This window comes from Budorcas taxicolor, chromosome 13, assembly GCF_023091745.1.
Source record: "Budorcas taxicolor isolate Tak-1 chromosome 13, Takin1.1, whole genome shotgun sequence".
NCBI classification, from domain to species: domain Eukaryota; kingdom Metazoa; phylum Chordata; class Mammalia; order Artiodactyla; family Bovidae; genus Budorcas; species Budorcas taxicolor.
The window spans coordinates 64,647,613-64,666,752 of NC_068922.1; the positions used below are offsets into that span (position 1 = coordinate 64,647,613).

General features: G+C 47.3%; 1 protein-coding gene across 1 annotated transcript; it reads right to left on the minus strand.

Moving 5' to 3' along the window:
* Positions 1-6,593: 6,593 nt before the first annotated feature.
* On the minus strand, positions 6,594-18,169 carry C13H20orf173 (chromosome 13 C20orf173 homolog). Its single transcript, XM_052650450.1, has 6 exons — positions 18,146-18,169; positions 16,785-17,150; positions 16,375-16,553; positions 16,123-16,222; positions 6,897-6,922; positions 6,594-6,810 (listed from the first exon to the last, which is right to left on the minus strand). The coding sequence occupies exons 1-6, from the start codon at positions 18,167-18,169 to the stop codon at positions 6,594-6,596; spliced, it is 912 nt and encodes a 303-aa protein (XP_052506410.1).
* Positions 18,170-19,140: the final 971 nt, after the last annotated feature.

Genomic DNA, 19,140 nt, shown 5'->3' on the forward strand with positions numbered 1-19,140 from the left:
CCCTCCATCCTGCCTTCTCTTCTGCTTTGATAGCAGCTGCTCAAGGCCCCAAAGTCCCGAGAGCAGAGGGCACGAGAGCTGAGTCAGAGTCTGGGCAATGTTCTTGTTTCCAGGGTGCGCTGGGTCTGGTGAGTGCTGCGCCCTGTTAAGGCGCTTCATTCATTCTTTGCGTGTCAGAGTGACAGTCACCACATTGGAAGCTAATTACCTTTGCTCATCTGCTTCCCCACGTGGAACTAGCAGCAACTAAAAGGCTGAAGAAGCTGGCATGAAGTAGAGAAGGGAAAGCTGGTAGTATACATTGAGGGTGAAGACAATGGGGAGAGTCCAGTCAGACTGCAGAGTGAGGACAAGATCAACATTTACACCTAAAGGCTGAGGGCTGTCTGCGCCAACTCTGGGTCTCCAGCTGAGGAAAGGAGCCCTTTCATCTTGGCTCACGCCCACTGCCACCCACACTAGCTCTGGAGGCTTCGACTCTAGGAGAACATGGGCATTCCTCCAGGTGGAGGGCATTCTCAGGTGTGGTATGTGCAGGGAGGTTCCATTGCCCACACTGTTCTCAGAGCCTAGACATGCAGCCTGGTTCATTCTGCAGAGATAGGAAAGGATAATGCCAGGGAGGTGCTGGGGTTCAGCCTCATACTGCTTACCACCCTCCCACCTGCCCTCCCAGAGTGCATTGCAGTGCTCATCAATGGTAATCCCGAATTCCCTGCCGTACAGCCCAGGACAGGCATGAACAGAAATCGGTATGGCCGTCACCTGTGTATCAGCTGGAATAGTTCCTCCTTGGCCGGCTGGACTTGGGTTAGCATTGATACCCGTGGAGAAGAGACAAACCACTCACCACTTCACCCCTGTGTGCCAGCACAGAGAGGAGGCTGGGCCCCATTGGTGTCAAGAAAAGGTCCGGGGAGAGGATGCAGCCCAGACCCTGGGCCTTCTGGAGACGGTGTTCTCGGATTCCACCAGGAGTTTCAGAGCCTATGTGAAGTATGAAGCAAACCAGGCAGACACCCTGTTAGTGGAGGCAGGCTATGCAGACACTCTGGGGCCAGCAGCTGAACTTCTAGAAGTATCTGTGGAAGTAGGGGAACCTCACCCACAAAAGCAGCAGGGCAACCCCCAGCTGAAGACTGCATCAGGCCTCATTCCTGGTAGCTCAGGCAGTAAAGAATCCGCTTGCAATGCAGGAGACCCGGCTTCGATCCCTGGGTCAGGAAGATCCCCTGGAAAAGGACATAGCAACCCACTCTAGTATTCTTTCCTGAAGAATCCCTATGGACAGAGGAGCCTGGCAGGCTACAGTCTGTGGGGTCACAAAGAGTCGGATGTGACTGAGCTGCTAACGGTTTTTCACTTTCATCTCAGCTCATGGAACCGGACCCTGGGGCAGCTAGTTGGTTTAGTTGTTTGATCTTAGGACACATGAGGCCTTTAGCTGTACCCTCCAACACCTCACCTCCTACTTCCTGTCCCACTGACCACCTACTCACTCCCAGGGCTGAGGAAGGGACTACCTGAGCAATATGGAAATGCTGAGTCCTGAAGAGCCTAGGGGATGGTGAGCAGAGGCAGGGAGGAAGGAAGGAGCAGGGGCCATCAGGGTTCTCTGAGCCATGAGATCCCTCCCCCGACCCCTCAATCCTAGGGTGCAGGCTTAGCTCTGCTCAGGAAGCTGAGAAAGCAGGCAAGGGAGAAGAAAAGACAAGAACAAGGAGTCTCAAGACCCTGACCCCCTGCAGTTTACTCCGCTATGCTCCTGGGACCAGAGAGGTTTGCCTAGACCCTGACGGAGGTGAAGGCGAGGAGTGAGGCTTCTCCAGATAAGAAAGGGCTGTGTTTCCTAGCCCCCCTGAAGGGTCTCACCTGACACACTGGCAGCCCAGTATGGAGTGGACATTATGACCTCTTTTTTCCTTCTTTTTTTTTTGGCCCCAAGGCACGTGGGGTCCTAGCTTCCCAACCAGGGATCAAACCCACACCTCTGCATTGAGGGTTCGAACCCACAGCCCCTGCACTGGAAAGCGAAGTCTTAACCACTGGACCCCCAGAGAAGCCCTATGACATCTTCTTAGTCCTTTGTTATTAACGTCCCCAGCCCTTTATATGCCTTCGTAGCACCTGAAGCTTGGCACAGGTGGAAGGACATGGAAGCAAAGAGTTGACCCCCTTGAATGGATCACGGGTCAGAGAAATGAGTGAAGGCAATCGTGTTTCCATCTGAGTGTGGGCACTCTCTGTTCCCAGCTAGTGGCCATTTGTGTGGAAGAAGGAGAGGGTAAGAATGTGTGTTTAAATTTAGTTCTTCCTTAGTTATTTACTGCTACTAGTTGGGGTGCAGGAGTCCGGGGAAGCTCTTATTCAGGGCTTGATAACCCGTACATTGTTCCTGCACCCCGTCTTGGTTCCCGGTCATTCCCTCTCCTGTATCTTCATATTCCAGTCCTACCAAGAGTTTGAGGCTGGTTGCTGGCTAAGAGTCGTCTCATACACGAGCTGGTGGACTCTCTCGGCTTCTGCCATTGCAAGGTGCTTTGCAAGCCATGCAGGGGTCTTTGGCGCTAGCTCTCCTCCCTGTATACGGGGCCACCTCTTCAGCTAGTCCGCCCAAGCCCAAACAGGAAAATCCAATGGACAAGATGAAGTGGGCTGCTTGCTTCCCCTCTGCTCCTAATCCAACTTTTCATTCATTTGCCAAATACTCATCAAACCTGTGTGTCACAGAACTTCAAAACACACACTGAAAGGAGGAGCTCATCTCCAGGGCCTGGAGGCAGAGAAACAGCATGACCTGGGTGCCAGGAAGAGCATCACAGAACATGGAGGAAGAGAGGGCTTCAGGGTCCTTTCAAAGTGTTTGCCAAGCCAGTTGGGTACACTGGGTATGTGGCGTCAAGGACTGCACCTGTGGGTCCTGGGACCAATGGCCGCTCCAGGAGTCGTACCAGCTAGCCCGTCAGGTGAGACTTTTCTGACTAAAGAGCAGCAGCACCGGGCACAGGAGAGCCATTGAGGCAGCACAGCAACCTAGAGCCCATCATGAAGGCTTCCTTCCTATCCACGGAACAGCTCACAGGCCAAGAGGCAGGCTGACTCAGACAGCAGGCACTGGAAACGGAGAAAGCTGTGGTCACAGACTCCAGCAGTATCCACTGCCCATGGCCTCCATCATTTCCTCAACCCTGTCTGCCACACCTCCTTATAACGAGTCACCTCTCACCGCCCCAGCCACCTGCTGAGCCCTGCAGGGTGCTCTGCTGGAGGCTGAGAGGAGGGAGGGGAGAGGTGCTTTTGGTGTATCCTGTGACCTCCCTAGAGGAGAAACGGTTGATGCCCAGCAGGATCCTTCATGCCAGCCCAGTAGTATCAGGGACCCCCCCCCATCACCCCCACTGCCGCACAGGTCACACTCTGAGCTTTTGCATGTAGGCTTTGTGGGTAAGACTGCCTTCACCTTGGCAGTCAGCCCAGGGTCCAGCTGACGAGGGAGGGCATGGAAATCAAGTACAATGGGCACAGGAACGAAAAAGGCAAGAAAGGCTGGTGTGGTGTCCTCTCTGAGGGGGTGCTGGCTACTCCCAAAGAGAACTTGTTAAGGATAGGCAGAGAGGGGAAAGAAGGGCCTTTGTTTCCTCTTGAGCAAAGAACCTAGGAGAAAACGTAATGTGGTTAAAGTAAATTTCTATCCAATCAAACTTTGGGGGTGGGGGTAGTTTTTCTGTTTGCTTTCACTTTTTTGTCATGAGCTTTGTGGAATTTTAGTTCCTTGATCGGGGATTGAACCCAGGACTGCAGCAGTAAAATCTTGGTGTCCTAACCATGTAGTGAAGTCGCTCAGTCGTGTTCGACTCTTTGCAACCCCATGGACTATAGACTGCCTGGCTCCTCCATCCATGAGATTTTTCCAGGCAAGAATACTGGAGTGGGTTGCCATTTCCTTCTCCAGGGGATCTTCCTGACCCAGGGATCAAAGCCAGGTCTCCTGCATTGCAGGCAGACTCTTTACCATCTGAGCCATCAGGGAATCCCTGGACCCAGGGAATACCCTTGATTTCATTTATTTTCAAGGAAACAACTGCACACACATGGTTAAAAATGAAATAGAAAAGAAGACAGCAGTTTCCCACTCCATTCTTTTCTAACCACTTTCCAGGAGGGCAATCAGTTTTTTAAACTCTGCTTTCATAGTGGATAACTTTATTCCTCTAAATGATGATTATACGATGCCATATGGGTCCAGTTATCTGCAACAAGATGGTAACAAGGGCACTGCCCACACCTGTGGGAATTCTTGAGCTCTATCTCTGAGCCAGACACCGAGCACACCTCTGTGCCCTTAGGGAAGCAGGTAGATATGCTCTCAGCTGTGCCAGGGATGTTTTCATTTTGTCAGGTTATGTGTGGTTGTTGGGCGGCCAAAGTAAAAATGGAGTAGATGTGTTTTGGATACCCAGTGACTGAAAACCCTCATTGACTGAGGTTCTTGGCTCACCTTGAATACTGTTTCTACCAAAAAGGCAAGATAAATGCTTCTCACCCACAATAGTTTTCTCTGATTGTTTTGATTTTTCTCTGAGTGTCAATATGGACTCAAGGATTTTTTATATATCCACTGTGACTCATTTGTGACAGTTGCTATTTCTGATGCTCAAATTGTCCCATATTTGATGTCCCAGGTTTTCTTTGTACTTTTCTTGTCCAGGCCTGAAACTTTTAGAAAGATTAGGGGGAAAAAGTATTTAAAAAATGAAATCCACATTCCAGGGCTGATCATTGTCTCTGGGATGTTAGTGTGGCTTTTGGACTCACAGTCAACGTATTTTGAAAATTGTGAGTTTGAGATGTGAGCGGTTGCACACAATGTGAATATACTTAATGCCACTGAACTGTATACCTTCAAATGACAATTTTTATGTATATTTTACCATAAAATATAACATAAAATTGAGCTCATAGTGATATTTTCCGTTTGAATTTATAATGTCCCAGGGGTTTTACTCTCCCTGTCTGATTTTGTATTTGGTTCCTAATAATATTAATCAAATTACTTATTTACTTTATTCTATGATATTTATTATATAGTTTATAATATTATAATAAATTAAAATATTACAGTATTATAATAGAAGTCTACTGAGTAAAATTTAAAATTTCTTTGTGGTTCTTTTTGTCCACAGAATCTATGCTACAAAGGATATACAGTGTATTGAATTTTAAAGGAACTTTACCTCTTTCCCTGGTGATTATGTTAGCAATTTGATGTATAGTTGGGTTCACTTAATGTGTTTTCAACTTTAGGCTTTGGTTTTTCCTCTTTTTCATTTAATTTTATTTTTTGATAAGGTAAAAATATATATGTGACATAATGAAATGTTCACTGTTGAGGATCTAGAAGAGAAAGTAGTCCTTTAATGTCACCATGTGGGGTTTTATAGCAGAGTGATCTTCATCCAGGGTACTTTTGAAGCCCTTATCCCTCTCTGACACTCCAAGGTCAATCTTGACCACCTGTCAGCCTCCGGGGGCCTCCAGTGGGCTGAACGCTGGCTGGAGGCCATCTCAGTTGTAAACAGCAACCTTCCCCTCGCACTGGAGCTTAAGGATGACCTGTTGCTCTTCTTTAAAACTGTGCATGTTGGTCTTGACCCAATATTTATCATCCCAATAATGGGACCACCTCATGAGCTGGTCTGTCCCCTAACCAAACAAGGATACCTGGGAGATGGAGTAAGAGAGAAGAGGGCTCGGGTAGCAGGCTGGATCCCAGCCTGCCTCCACGCCCACAGAGCATTCCTTCAGCAAACATTCACTTAACATGAAGGGCAACAGGCTGTTTCCTGGAGCTGGGAGAAGAACAGAGCTCACCTTCCCCGGGGAAGACTCTGAACACACAGAGCAACCCCCAGAGCCCAGGAAAGAGAGTTGATTCTCATCATGTTGAAGCAAGAGAGAGGATTCCCTGGGGAGATAAGAGGGGCAGTGCAGGCAGGGGATCATCATGTGAAAGGCCCAACAGATGGCAGTTGAGAGTGCTGGTAGAGAGGAGGGCAGTGGAAGGGTCAGACCCTGCAGGATCCTGAAAACCAGCCAGACAACTTTGGACTTAACCTGAAGGCCCTAGGAAAACAGACACTTTTAGTGGCAAAGGGCTGAAGTTCTATGAGTTGCAGACTGTGTCTTACCTGGTCACAGGTGTGCAAGGCATACAACAGAGTTATGAACCCCAGAGACGGAAAGTGACCCTGTTTTCCCAGCCATCTCTGCTGCACGTACTAGAGGAAGCTCAGGCTGATCACTGAGACCTGGGGAAATGGAGGAGGATGGTGACCTGATGTCCATCCAGTGGCCGCCCAACCCGACCCACTGCATTTTATTCCTTCCCCTTTTCCCTCCTGGGTCCCTCACCTTGTCTTTCTTTTAATTACTTCCACGGGTGACTTGGACTATCTGAAATTTAAAACAAGATTGAGGTGGGGGAGTTTCAGCATCATTTGACACAGCCGTCCCCAAACTTAGGTAAGCCTGGAGGGTGCCCTGATAGATAGCAAGGGTCTCTCCGGAGTTCCCACTGTCCTCCTTACAATGTCCTACCCTCCACCACCATACCCAGGATTTTCTGCCTTCTGAATGATGCTGTCTTTCTGCACTATGTCCGTGACCCACTTCAGACCAGATGAATTCAGAGGAAGCAGCAGCAGCTGGGCACCAGGATCCTGAGGGCTGTCTATCTTGGGGTACGTAATGCGCACAGTAGTCCTTTTTCCCACGTCCGCCTCAAAGCCTTGGACAGGTGCCTGGTTCATTCTGGAAAGAAAAGAAGGATAGACGTTCTGGGGAGGAGGAGGATTTGTCGTGACCTTCCTGGTCTCCACCTTTCACCCTGCACTCACCTGAGGACCATATCATGTTGGTCAATCTTTAGGCCAAAGTCAGAGCCCCATAGGAACTTTGAGTTTCCAACCCCTGCACAAGTCCAGCACCCCACACGGTCCAGTGGGTGTGTGGAAGGCCCTTCAGGTGACTGCTGATTCTGATTCCCAGACTCCTCTGACTCCATGCCCTAAAGTTCATAGGAATGCAGGAGGGAGATATATAGGGGCTTTTCCCAGGCTCCCACCACCGATAGAAGAAGGTTAGAGCCTGGGGCCATGGAGGGAGAGACGGCCGGGGCCTGGGGTTGCCGGCGGGGACTGGACAGAGACCAAGAATGTGCACTGACCAACCACAACAGCAAAACATCAGAGGACATGGGCACTTCTGACCTCATCAGGGGCTCAACGTCCATCTCAAAGTGTTCGTCAAGCCAGACAGACTCTCCAGGAATGCCGAGGCAGGTGGAATACTCATGGACCTCAGATGAACAGATACACTTTCTTAAAGAGTTCTGGGGGCAGTCGCAGGTCTTTGAGTTATTTCTGGGCATCTTACGAAGGTCATTCTGGCTAGACTTCTGGTCCAGAAGGAAGACCTTCAGCCACAAGGTAAGCACACAGGTGGCTAGCAGATGCAGCTTCAGATATTGAACCCTCATCTCTGGCCCAGACACTGGTGCCCCAGCAGGCAGTAGATTGGCTGTGACACCGTGTACTGGGAAGGAGGAAGGGCTGGGGTCATCAGACATCCCCAGCGTCCCTTGTCCTAGAAGCTTCCATTGCTTCTCCAGCCCTTCACACCACACACCCTCCCAACACCTTACCTCTCACCTCCTCAGCCACCTACTAAGCACTGGAAGGACCCTGCCAAGGCCTGGGCTAGAGGCAGAAAGGACAGGAGAGGTGTCAGCTGGTGAGCCCGTTGGTCTCCCAGGGAGACTGATGTCCAATGAGGTCTTTCACACTGGCCCAGTTACATCTGGGGCCTCATCACAGAGAATGCATGGTGACCTCCTCTGTACAGGCCTCTTGACAATCGCTCCACCCCCACCAACACACACTTTGGCATTCAGCCTAGAGTCAGGCTGACAAAGGAGGTATGGATTTAAGCTCAAGGGGACAGGAGAGTGAGGGAGCAGTGGCCATGTGCCAAGTCTGCTGTGGAGGAACAGGAGATGCAGAAGGCAAAGAAGGGGCCATTTGGGACCGCTTGTGTGTGTGTTAGTCACTCAGTTGTGTCCAACTCTTTCTGAACTCATGGGCTGTAGCCCACCAGGCTCCTCGGTCCATGGGAGGCAAGAATACTGTAGTGGGTAGCCGTTCCCTTCTCCAGAGGGATCTTCCCAACCCAGGGATTGAAACTGGGTCTCCTGCAATGCAGGCAGATTCTACCGTCTGAGCCACCAGGGAAGGCCTGGGACTTTTTTTGGTCAGAATTTACCATTTTGACAAAAGTGAATATTTGGTGTAGTCACCCCTTGAAACCTCTCAGGAGTTGAATTTCTTTTTTTTTTTTTTTTCCTTTAAGGTTGTTACCAAGCTAAGTATCTGAAAACTTTTTCCCAAAAAAATCACAGAATTCAGAAAGACTTTTAAAGTGGAGCAGCAGCCTCCCAGCCTCCCTGACTCCTTACCCTGAGGCCCCTCCTCAGGGGCCTCCTCTTCTAACTATTCTTTGGCCATTTGTTTCCATATGTCTAAATAGTATGCTTACATAACCGTATCATGATATTACATACAGACTACCTGCTGTATATAATCATATCATTATGTTTAGTAATAACCACCTGCTCACTTCGTGACTTTACACACTGGACTCTTTGTTTCTCATTCTGTCATTTCAAGACAAGGTTTCTTAAAGCCTTGTTCTCTGAGATGAGGATATTTTGTCTGTACACTTCTCTTTTTAAAGTGCTTATTTATTTATTTCCCTGTGCCAGGTCTTAGTTGCAGTATGTGGGATCCAGTTCCCTGACCAGGGATTGAACCCAGGCTTCCTGCATTAGGAACGTAAAGTCTTAGCCACTGGACAACCAGGGAAGCCCCATGTCTGTATACTTCTATTCGCCAATTTTTCCCTTTTTGTACTTCCCAACATTGGCATGTGAAACTTTACATCATCAAGGATAACGTTCAGATTCTGTTGTGTAAGCAATCTGTTGTATCATTACTTTTCACATGCTTTGTTTATAGCAATGCCATCCAAAAGAAATATTCAAGCCACATGTATAATTTTCTAGTGGCCGTAGTTTAATACAAAAAATAAACGGAAGTGGAGGAAATAAATTTGAATGATATATTTAAACCAGTATGTCTACATATTATCATTTCAACATGTTCTCGATATAAAATATTCAAATTTTGCATTCTTTATTGAAACTAAGTCTTCTAAATAAGAACTGTATTTTACACTCACAGTATTCACAGTATATCTAAATTTGAACATTCAGTTTTCATCAAAAATACATGATCTATTTAAAAAAATTTTACAATCTGAAAAGTAGATCTGCATAGTCCGGTTAAAACAAGTATACTTGGAAGTGTTCCAAAAATTGAATTGCATTCATCTTAAATTTTAGGTTGTTTAAAATTAATTTTTTGTTGTATTTCTTTTTTGGCCTTACCATGCCACATTTGGGATCTTCATTCCCCAACCAGGGAATCGAATTCACAGCTCCTGTGGTGGAAGCATGGATTCTTAATCACTGGAAGGTCAGGGAAAGTCTCTAAAGTTAGAAATTCCCTGGTGGTCCAGCAGTTAAGGCCTCATACTTCCACTGCAGGGGGCATGGGTTCGATCCCTGGTCAGGGAACTAAGATCCCACATGCTGTGTGCCACAGCCCCCCAAAATAATTAATTAAATTAAAAATTCAGTTTCTCACTTACACGAGATACGTTTCGCTTGCTCATCCGCCATACTGAATGGCAGAGGATTATAGGCTGATTCTGAAAGTCAAATCTCTGTTCTCAGTGATAACGATATTGCAACTAGGTAAGCATTGTTTCCTATATAATCTAGTAAACTAGGACTACTTTCCTCTTATCATTCATTAAAATTCCCTAGGAAAAAAGCTATCCAAGAAATGAAATTTCTAAATCTTTGTATGTCTAGAAAAGTCATTATGCTGCCTATTGTGAGTAGCATTGTGTCCCCCTCCAAAAAATTAGCTTCAGGTCTGGACCTCTGGTACCAGTGAATGTGACCTTGTTTGGAAATTGGGTCATTGCAGGTTAAAGTGAGGTCTCTGGTTTAGGAAGGGCCCTAATCCAATGACTGGTGTCCTTATGAAAAAGGGAAAATGTAGGAAGAGAAGACACAGGGGGAGCGTGCCATGTGAAGATGAAGGCAGAGAGTAGATTGCTGTGTGTGTCTACAAGACCAAAATGGTAAGAATTGCTAGCAACCATCAGAAGCTAGGAGAGAGGCATGGGACAGATTCTCCCTGAGATTCCCCAAAGGGCATAAACCTGAAGTTTGGACTCCTAGCCTCCAGAGCTGTAAGAGAATAAATTTCTGTTATCTAAGCTACCAGTTGTTGTTGCTTAGTCGCTAAGTCGTGTCCGACTCTTTTGCAACCCCATGGACTGTAACCTGGGCTTCTCAGGTGGCGCTAGTGGTAGAGAGCCTGCCTGCCGATGCAGAAGACATAAGAGACGTGGGTTTGATCCCTGGGTCGGGAAGATCCCCTGGAGGAGGGCATAGCAACCCACTTCAGTATTCTTGCCTGGAGAATCCCATGAGCAGAGGAGCCTGGCAGGCTACAGTCCATAGGGTCGCAAAGAGCTGGACACAACTGAAGTGACTTAACATGCATGCATGGACTGTAGCCTGCCAGGCTCCTCTGTCCATGAGATTTTCCAGGCAAGAAAACTGGAGCAGGTTGCATTTCCTTTTCCAAGCGATCTTCCTGATCCAGGGATCAAACCAACATCTCTTATGTTTCCTGCGTCAGCAGGCAGGTTCTTTACCACTGAGTCACCTGGGAAGCCCCTTTAAATTACCTAGTTAGTGGTTATTTCTTATGGCAACCCTAGGAAACTAATACAATGCCCTTGGGTTTGATTGATAGTTTGGGTATAAAGGAGTGTAGGTTAAAGCAAAAACCAAAAAGAATGTTCTATCATCTTCTACCCTTCATTACTGTTGGTGAGAGTACGATTTTTTGATCCTGTTTAACAGTAGCAGTTGGAATTCTTGGTCTCAGAAACAGACTGTGGTAAACTTAACCAGAAAGACAATTTACTGGTTAAATATCAAGAAGTTTATAGAATAGATGTGAAAGCTAGAGAACCAGGGTGAGGCTAAACCAAGGGAGACAAGATGTAGCCAATGACTTTTCCAGGAATGGCCGAGGATAACAAAATAGAACCCTTGACGCTGTGGGACACGATGGTAGTTTAAGTACGGCCACAAATTCTTTTTGGCTCCTTCCATTAGGAATAGGAGTCCATTTCCCTGCTTCTTGAATCTGGAGTCATTGTATGACTTGACCTAACCAATGGATACTGTGTAAGGGACACTGTGTGATGTCCAGCCTCAGCCCTGCAGTTTCCACTCTTATAATACCTCCGCTGTCATTGAAGAAGTCTGCAGTGAAAGATTACACAGAGAGAGAGGCTTAGCCTCCAACAACTCCAGCCATCCATTCCAAAAGAAACTAAAAAAGAGTGGATATATGTATTTGTATAACTGATTCACTTTGCTGTACAGCAGAAACTAACATATTTGTAAATCAACTATACTCCAATAAAAATTTTTTTAAAAAGAACATTAATACCATTGAAGACACTGGGTGCTCCTTTTCCCCCACCAGATGGTAATACCACCAGGAATTTTGTGTTTTTCATTCCGTTGGCTTTTTCTTTTTGCAACATCTATATATAACAAGGACTTCCCTAGTAGTCCAGTGTTTAAGAGTCCACCTGCCAATACAGAGGGTACAGATTTGATCCCTGGTCCAGGAATATCCCACACCCCAAGGGGCAGCTAAGTCCATGCTCTGGGGCCCTCAAGCTGAAATACTGAATCCCACCCTAAAGCCAATGCTCTGCGACAAGAGAAGCCACAGCAATGAAACACCCGTGCACGGCAACGAGAGAGCAGCCCGCACCTGCGCAGCAACAAAGACCCAGTGCAGCCAAAATTTTAAAAAATCTATGTATAACTAAACAACATATTATTTAATTTTGTGTGTTTTTTAAAGTTATGGATATAATCATATGTTTTCATGCAACTGCTTTTCTTGTTGAGGTGAAATTCACATCATATACACTGAGCCATTTAAGAACACATTTCTGCGGCATTTAGTGTATTCAGTGTCATGCAGCCAGCAGCTCCCTCTACTTTCAAGACTTTTTCATTCAACACCCCATAAAAACACACCACACCAATCAAATAATCGCTCACTGTTCTCCCTACCCGCCCCCACCCCCACCCCCTGGTAACCATGCATCTGTTTTCTGCTTCTAAGAATTTGCCCATTGTGGGTACATCACACAAAATGAATCATACAATATGTGACCTTTAGTGTCTGTCTTTGAAACTGCACAACTCAAATGGGATTCGAACCCAGCCACAATTCAGGTTGGGGGGAGATGGTGCTACCACATGGCATATGGGATATGACTTCCCAGACCGGGGATGAAACCTACTCCCCTTGTGTTGGAAGCATGGAGTCCTAACCACTGAACCACCAGAGAAATCCGTGGGTTTTTTTTTTGTTTTGTTTTTTGGTTTTATTTGCCATACCACATGACTGGTGGGATTTTAGTTCCCCAGCTAGGGACTAAACCCGGGCCCTCAGCAGTGAAAGCATCCAGTCCTCACCATGGATCACCAGGGATTCCCTCGAATCCACTGCCTTTTATTTACTTATTTATTTTAATTGGAGCCTAATTGCTTTACAGTTGTGTTAGTTTCTGCTTTACAACTGCCTTTTAATTGAAACCACACACTTGGTCTCAGGACTTAATGAACCTCAGGCTCTTTATGTCTCAGTGCAGAAGGAATTCAGTAAGAGGCAACGTGATAAGTAAGAAGTAGATTTATTTGTTGGTGTTGGAGAAGACTCTCGAGAGTTCCTTGGACTGCAAGGAGATCCAACCAATCCATTCTGAAGGAGATCAGCCCTGGGATTTCTTTGGAAGGAATGATGTAAAGCTGAAACCCCAGTACTTTGGCCACCTCATGCGAAGAGTTGACTCATTGGAAAAGACTCTGATGCTGGGAGGGATTGGGGGCAGGAGGAGAAGGGGACGACCGAGGATGAGATGGCTGGATGGCATCATGGACTCGATGGACGTGAGTCTGAGTGAACTCCGGGAGTTGGTGATGGACAGGGAGGCCTGGCGTGCTGCGATTCATGGGGTTGCAAAGAGTTGGACACGACTGAGCGACTGAACTGAACTGAACACTCTCTATGGATAGAGTGTGAGCCATCTCAGAAGGCAAAACCCTGGAAGGTTACACATTTCATAGACAGAATGTGAAATGTTTTTACGGGCTAGGTAAGCTCATAGGCTAACAAGAGGGAGGCTCGTTCCAACTATTTTGGGGAAGGCACAGAAATTTCCAGGATTCAGGCCACTGCTCACTTTTTGGCCCTTTATGGTTAGAACTGTCATGGTGCCTGTGGGTGGTGTCACTTAGCAAATGTTGATGTATTACAATGAGTATATAATGAGGCTCAAGATCCACTGGAAGTCGAATCTTCTGCCTTCTTGGACCTAGTTGGTTCTAACCAATTTATATTGTATCTTCAATGGCTATGTCATTCTTTTAAAAGTTGTGTCCTGTCCCCTTCCCTCCTATGTCAGCTTCTTTTACTTATCATGCTTTTGAGGTTCTTCCAAGTTGTAGCATGTGTTAATACTCTGCCCCCTTTTAATAGCTAAATAATAGTCCACTGTATGGACATGCCACAGTTTGTCTATTCACCATTTGAGAGACATTTGGATTGTTTCCACCTTTTGGCTATCATGAATAATACTGCTATAGACATTTGGGTTCGAGTTTCTGGGCAGACATGTTTTCATTTCTCTTGGGGACCTACCTAAGAGTGGAATTGCTGGCTCATATGGTAATTCTATGTTTAACTTTCTGATGAATTGCCAGGTTATTTTCCCTAGGAATGAGGCACTGAGCTGCTGCCCATAGAACTCACTGCCCTTATCACATATTCACCCAGTTTATGGAACTGCAGAAGAGCTACAAAGACTTAGTTTTGACTCCAGATCTAGGAAATTAATGAAGTAAAAGATAACCTAAAAACTTTCCTACAATAAAAATCCAATCTGCTGGTCAAAACACAGTTTTAACTTTTTAAAATTATATTTATTATTGAATGTATAATATGGGTCTGTGGTACATAGTCTAAAAGGTTTAAACAGTGAAAAGAAGGATTCTGTCCCTTTCTTGCTCCCCTCCTACCCAGTCTCTTCCCCAGAGGCAACTACCACTCAAGCGGTAGTTTATCTTTCCTGAGTTAATTGGTAATTTTGCAAGCATATACATCTATATTGTTTAATAAAAAGTATTTTAAATGCAGAGCAGAGGTTAAAAGGAAACAGGAAGTTCCTAGATGCCAGAAATGAGAAGAGAACTGAAGAACGGTATGGGGGCGTGCTTCAGATGCTCAAGGGGTTGCCCAGAAACTTAGAAGTGTAATGCTCATGCAGGCAGAAGACCTTGATCCTAGGGGGAGGCCGAGAATCAGAACAGAGACCCCCACAAAACACTGGGAACCTCAAAGAGCTGAATCTTTAGTGAAAAGCTGGGCCCCCAAAAAATCTTTTTGTCCAATGGGAAATGAACTTCTCTGGAGACTCAGTCTGGGTCTGCACTTGGCATGGAGCTGGCTCTAAATTTACACCACCTGCGTGATCCAGGGGACCAGGCATAGAAATTAATGCAAATATTGTCCCTGAGCTACGAAAGTCAAGTCGGGCCCTTCCTCCCCAACACTGTCCTCGAATGGAGGAGAATCAGGCCAGGATTTTATTCAGTACCAGACTGATCACTATGCAATTTCCTCTTGCCCTTTATCCCTGAATGTCCCCAGAGTCCTGCCGCAACTCCAAGACTCCCTTGCATTTAGGCCCAAAGGACAAGGACTTGTGTGGACTTGTGTGAACGGTGAGCTTGTGCACTCTAGCTGACCTCCATTTCTGCTGCTTGCTGAGCATGGACAGAATCTCTGTTGGTCTGATTAACATCCTCCCAGTAAGGGGACCACCTCCTTTGCTTTTCTGATCCAGATCCAAAGCGGGAATCCTAGTGGATGAGAGAGGGATGTATGCGTCAGCAGGCTGAATCCTGTCTTCATCCCACCGCCCTTCATTCAACATCAAGGGTGACCAGCTGCCTCCTGAAACTAGGAGAATGGAGCTCACCTTCTCCAGGGGAGACAGAGTCTGAGCACACAGTGTGAGCCCAGACCCCAGACCCCGGAAAAGAGCATCATACGATTCTCATCGTACTGGAGGAAGAGAAGGTTCTTTGGGGAGACAAGAGGAGGGCATCCCAGGCAGAGGGAGCAGCGTGTGAAAAGGCATGAGGCAGATGGCGCATGTGGGGAACTGAGAAACCCGCGGTGTGAGCCTGGGAGAGATGAGGGGAGGCGAGGGGTCAGACCACACAGGGTCTTGGAAGCTAGGCAGAAACTTTTAGACTCTGTGCTTTGTTTTGTTTTTTTAATTTTTTGGCCACACCACAAAGCATGTAGGATCTTAGTTCCCTGACTAGAGATCAAACCTGCATCCCCTGCATTGAAAGTGTGGGGTCTTAAGCACTGGACCACCAGCAGGGAAAAGTTTTAAGTGAGGAAAGGACAAGAATTTTTAACTGAGTCACAGGTATGCAAGGCACAGAACAGAGCCATGAGCCCCCAAGATGGAGAGTGCCCCGGTTGTACTGGAGGAAGGTGGGGCTGATCACCAGGACTTGGAGAGGAAGGGGAGGTGGCCAACCTGGGTCCCAGTCCACAGCGACCCACAACCACATCTTCCCACCTGTCGAACCCTTACCTGGTCTTTTCTATCTTCCATTCTGCTAGGGAACTGGACCACCTTCAAAAATCTAAGGAAGAATTAGGAAGTGGAGGGGTTTCAGCAGCCCCTGAGACCTGGGAAGGTCTGGCAGGTGTGCCCAGTAAGCCAGTGGAGAGTCTCCTTAGAGGCCCCTCTGTCTTCTGCTACAGTGCCCTCTCCTTACCTGCCATACTAAGAATGTCTGGGTTCCCAGACCACCATCTCCTCACTCAGAGCATCTGAAGTCCACGCAAGATCAAAGAGCTGCAGGAGCAGCAGCAGCACCTGCCTCCAAGAACCCTGGCCCCTGGCATTCCTGTGGGAGACGGAGCATCTCGTGGTTTGGTTCCCTAGCATCTCAGTGCCCTGAACAGGGACCTGGTTCATTCTGAGAAAGAGAGTAGAAACTGAAAGAACTCTGGGGGCAGGTCTGGCCGTCCAGTCCCCTGCCCTCTCCTCGAGGCCCACCTGGAGACCATGCTGGGTCGGTTGACGTTGTTGCTGAGACTGGCAGCCTGCAAGATCTTTGAATTCCCCATCAGGGCACAAGTCCCACAGAAGAGATCAAAATGGCTCACTGAGGGTCGGGGAATCACCTTGAGCAGCTTCTTCCACACTCTGCCCAGCTCGCTTGCTGCGTTCAGGTCCTGAAAACAACAGGAGGGAGGAGATGGGGGGCCGAGACCCAGGTATTGGCTCCTGGAGGAAAGGAAGCAGATCTGAGTGGGTGAGACCTCCACTGGGAGATCGGGAGTTGAAACTGTGAAGATGGGAGGCACTCTAAGTCAGGGCTGAGGGCAGGGGTTTGGGACAGAAAGTGGGAGGTGACCTGTGCCCGGGGGAGGATGGGATGGGACGCCCCAGTGTTGACCACTGACCGACCACCAGAGCACAGAACCAGGGCGCGTGGACTCTGCTGCCCCCATCAGGGACCCCCTCATCTTCTCATAGCCTGCATCAAACCAGCGCTCTCCAGCTGTGTGGTGGCAGACAGAGTGGTTGAGACTCCCGGACGGGCAGCCACATTGCCAGAATTTGAACCAAGGGCAGCTGCAATGCCGTGGTGCCCCGTCCATCCATTTTTCCTGGGGTGCTGTGTCAGTCTTCAGATTCAGGCAGGGGGTCATCAGCCACAAGAGGAGCATCCAGAAGACGCACAGGACAAAAATCTGCCACCAGTGCCTCCTGTCTGGCCCAGGTGATGGCTCCAGTGGCAGGTGGCCAACTGGTTCCTCTACCTGGGACTGGGAGAGGTGAGGACCTGAGGTCATAGACAGCCCCCCACCTCTCTGTCCTGTGGGCCTCCGTGGCTCCCCAGACCTCCACACCACACCTCCTGCCAAGCCCTCATCTCCCACTTCTCTGTCCATTTGCTTATCCCCAAAGGGCCCTCCACCTGGGTCTGGGATGGAAGGTGTGAGGGCAGAGAGGTAACATATGGTGTGTCCCCGATCCTTCCCACAGAAGGAGGTTGAGCTCTCAGTGGGGTCCTCCCTGCCAAGGGGTATATTACAGATCTCATCACAAAGTACACATTGTGACCTCCCTCCTTTAGGCACAAAGCCACCACCCTATCCTGTCACACTCAAGCTGCCTGCCTTGAGTGCAAGATCAACATAGACAGGGACTGACCTTTGCATTTATATACATATATATATATATATATATATATATATATATATATATATATATATATATCTTTTGGCTGCCTCGGGTCTTAGTTGTGTCACACGGAATCTTTTATTATGGTGTGTGAGCTCCTCTCTAGTTGTGGCACGTGGGCTCCAGAGCACACAGGTTCAGTAGTTGTGGCAAGTGGGCTTATTGCCCCCATGGCACATGAGATCTTAGTTTCCCAGCCAGGGATCAGATCCACGTCCCCTGAACTGGAAGGTGGGTCCTTAAGCACTGGACCGCCAGGGAAGTCCTGTGATCACCTTTTTCACCTCTGAATCCCTACGACTTAATCTTTTAATAAGTATTTATGGGATATAGGAACAGAGTGGACAGGGGAACTTAAGTACTATTTATGTGCGACAGCCCCTCTGCAATTGCTCAACTTCGGCTCAGACTTCACTTCTGTTCTCTAGACCCCCAAACCCAGCAGTCTGTCGCACCTTGACTTAGTCGTCTCAGAGACCCGTCAACCCAGACAAGCCCGAGACTGGACACATGTTGCTCCTTTTAAACCAAACCCTTCCCAAGACTTCTGAATCTCAGCAAGTGCTCCTCCACTCACCTCTTGCTGCAGCCGGAAACCCATATGCTATCCTCGACTCTTCCCTCTCCCACGATTTCCAAATCCATTTTTAATCCTTTTGTTTCTGTCTCCAAACAACCTTCCTCATCTCCAGTATCACTCCCTTAATTCAACCCTGGCCAGTGGAAGATGTTAAAAAACAAAATGAAAAACTAAGTTGTTTTTAAGGTTTTTAATAAAGGGGTGGGGTCAGAAATCATTTCTTCAAAAAATCAAAATGTTTTCTTCCATGGAATGAGAACAGGAAAACAGTTGTCATAACTAGTGAAAATCTGCAGTGAGTATTTTATAGCTTTAAAAAATTCACCAGGGGATTTTGCTGGCAGTCCAGTGGTTAAGGCTCCAAGATTCCACTGCAGGGATTATGGGTTCAATCCTTGGTCGGAGAACTAGATCCCATATGCCAAATATGGCAACCAAAAAAAAAAAATCACCAAAAAATTTGAGTAAGTTCTGTAGACTAATTGATGCTTTTGAACTGCAGTGTTGGAGAAGACTCTTGAGAGTCCCTTGGACTGCAAGAAGATTAAACCAGTCAATCCTAAAGGAAATCAGTCTTGAATATACATTGGACAACTGATATTGAAGCTGAAACTCCAATACTTTGGCCACTTGATGAAAAGAACTGACTCATTAGAAAAGACTCTGATGCTGGGGAAGATTGAAGGCAGGAGGAGAAGGGGACGACAGAGGATGAGATGGTTGGATGGCACCACCAACTCGATGGATATGAGTTTGAGCAAGCTCTGGGATTTGGTGATGGACAGAGAAGCCTGGAGTGGTGCAGCCTATGGGGTCGCAAAGAGCTGGATATGACTGAGCGACTGAACTGACTGCAGACTAATTAATTGTGTCAATGTCAATTCCCTGGTTTGTGTAATGTAAGATGATACCATCCAGAGAAACTGGGTGATGGGTACACAGAATCTCTTTTTACTATTTTTGTAATTTTTTATATGCCTATACCTATTTTA

What these genes read in the sequence shown, in the direction of transcription:
- C13H20orf173 (XM_052650450.1), bottom strand. Translation starts at nt 18,169, where the DNA reads ATGGGTTTCCGGCTGCAGCAAGAG. An exon ending in CTCTGAGTGAGGAGATGGTG is followed by an intron (nt 6,923 to 16,122) that starts GTCTGGGAACCC and finishes TTTGGCCTAAAG; the next exon opens with ATTGACCAACATGATATGGT. An exon ending in CAACATGATATGGTCCTCAG is followed by an intron (nt 6,811 to 6,896) that starts GTGAGTGCAGGG and finishes TTTTCTTTCCAG; the next exon opens with AATGAACCAGGCACCTGTCC.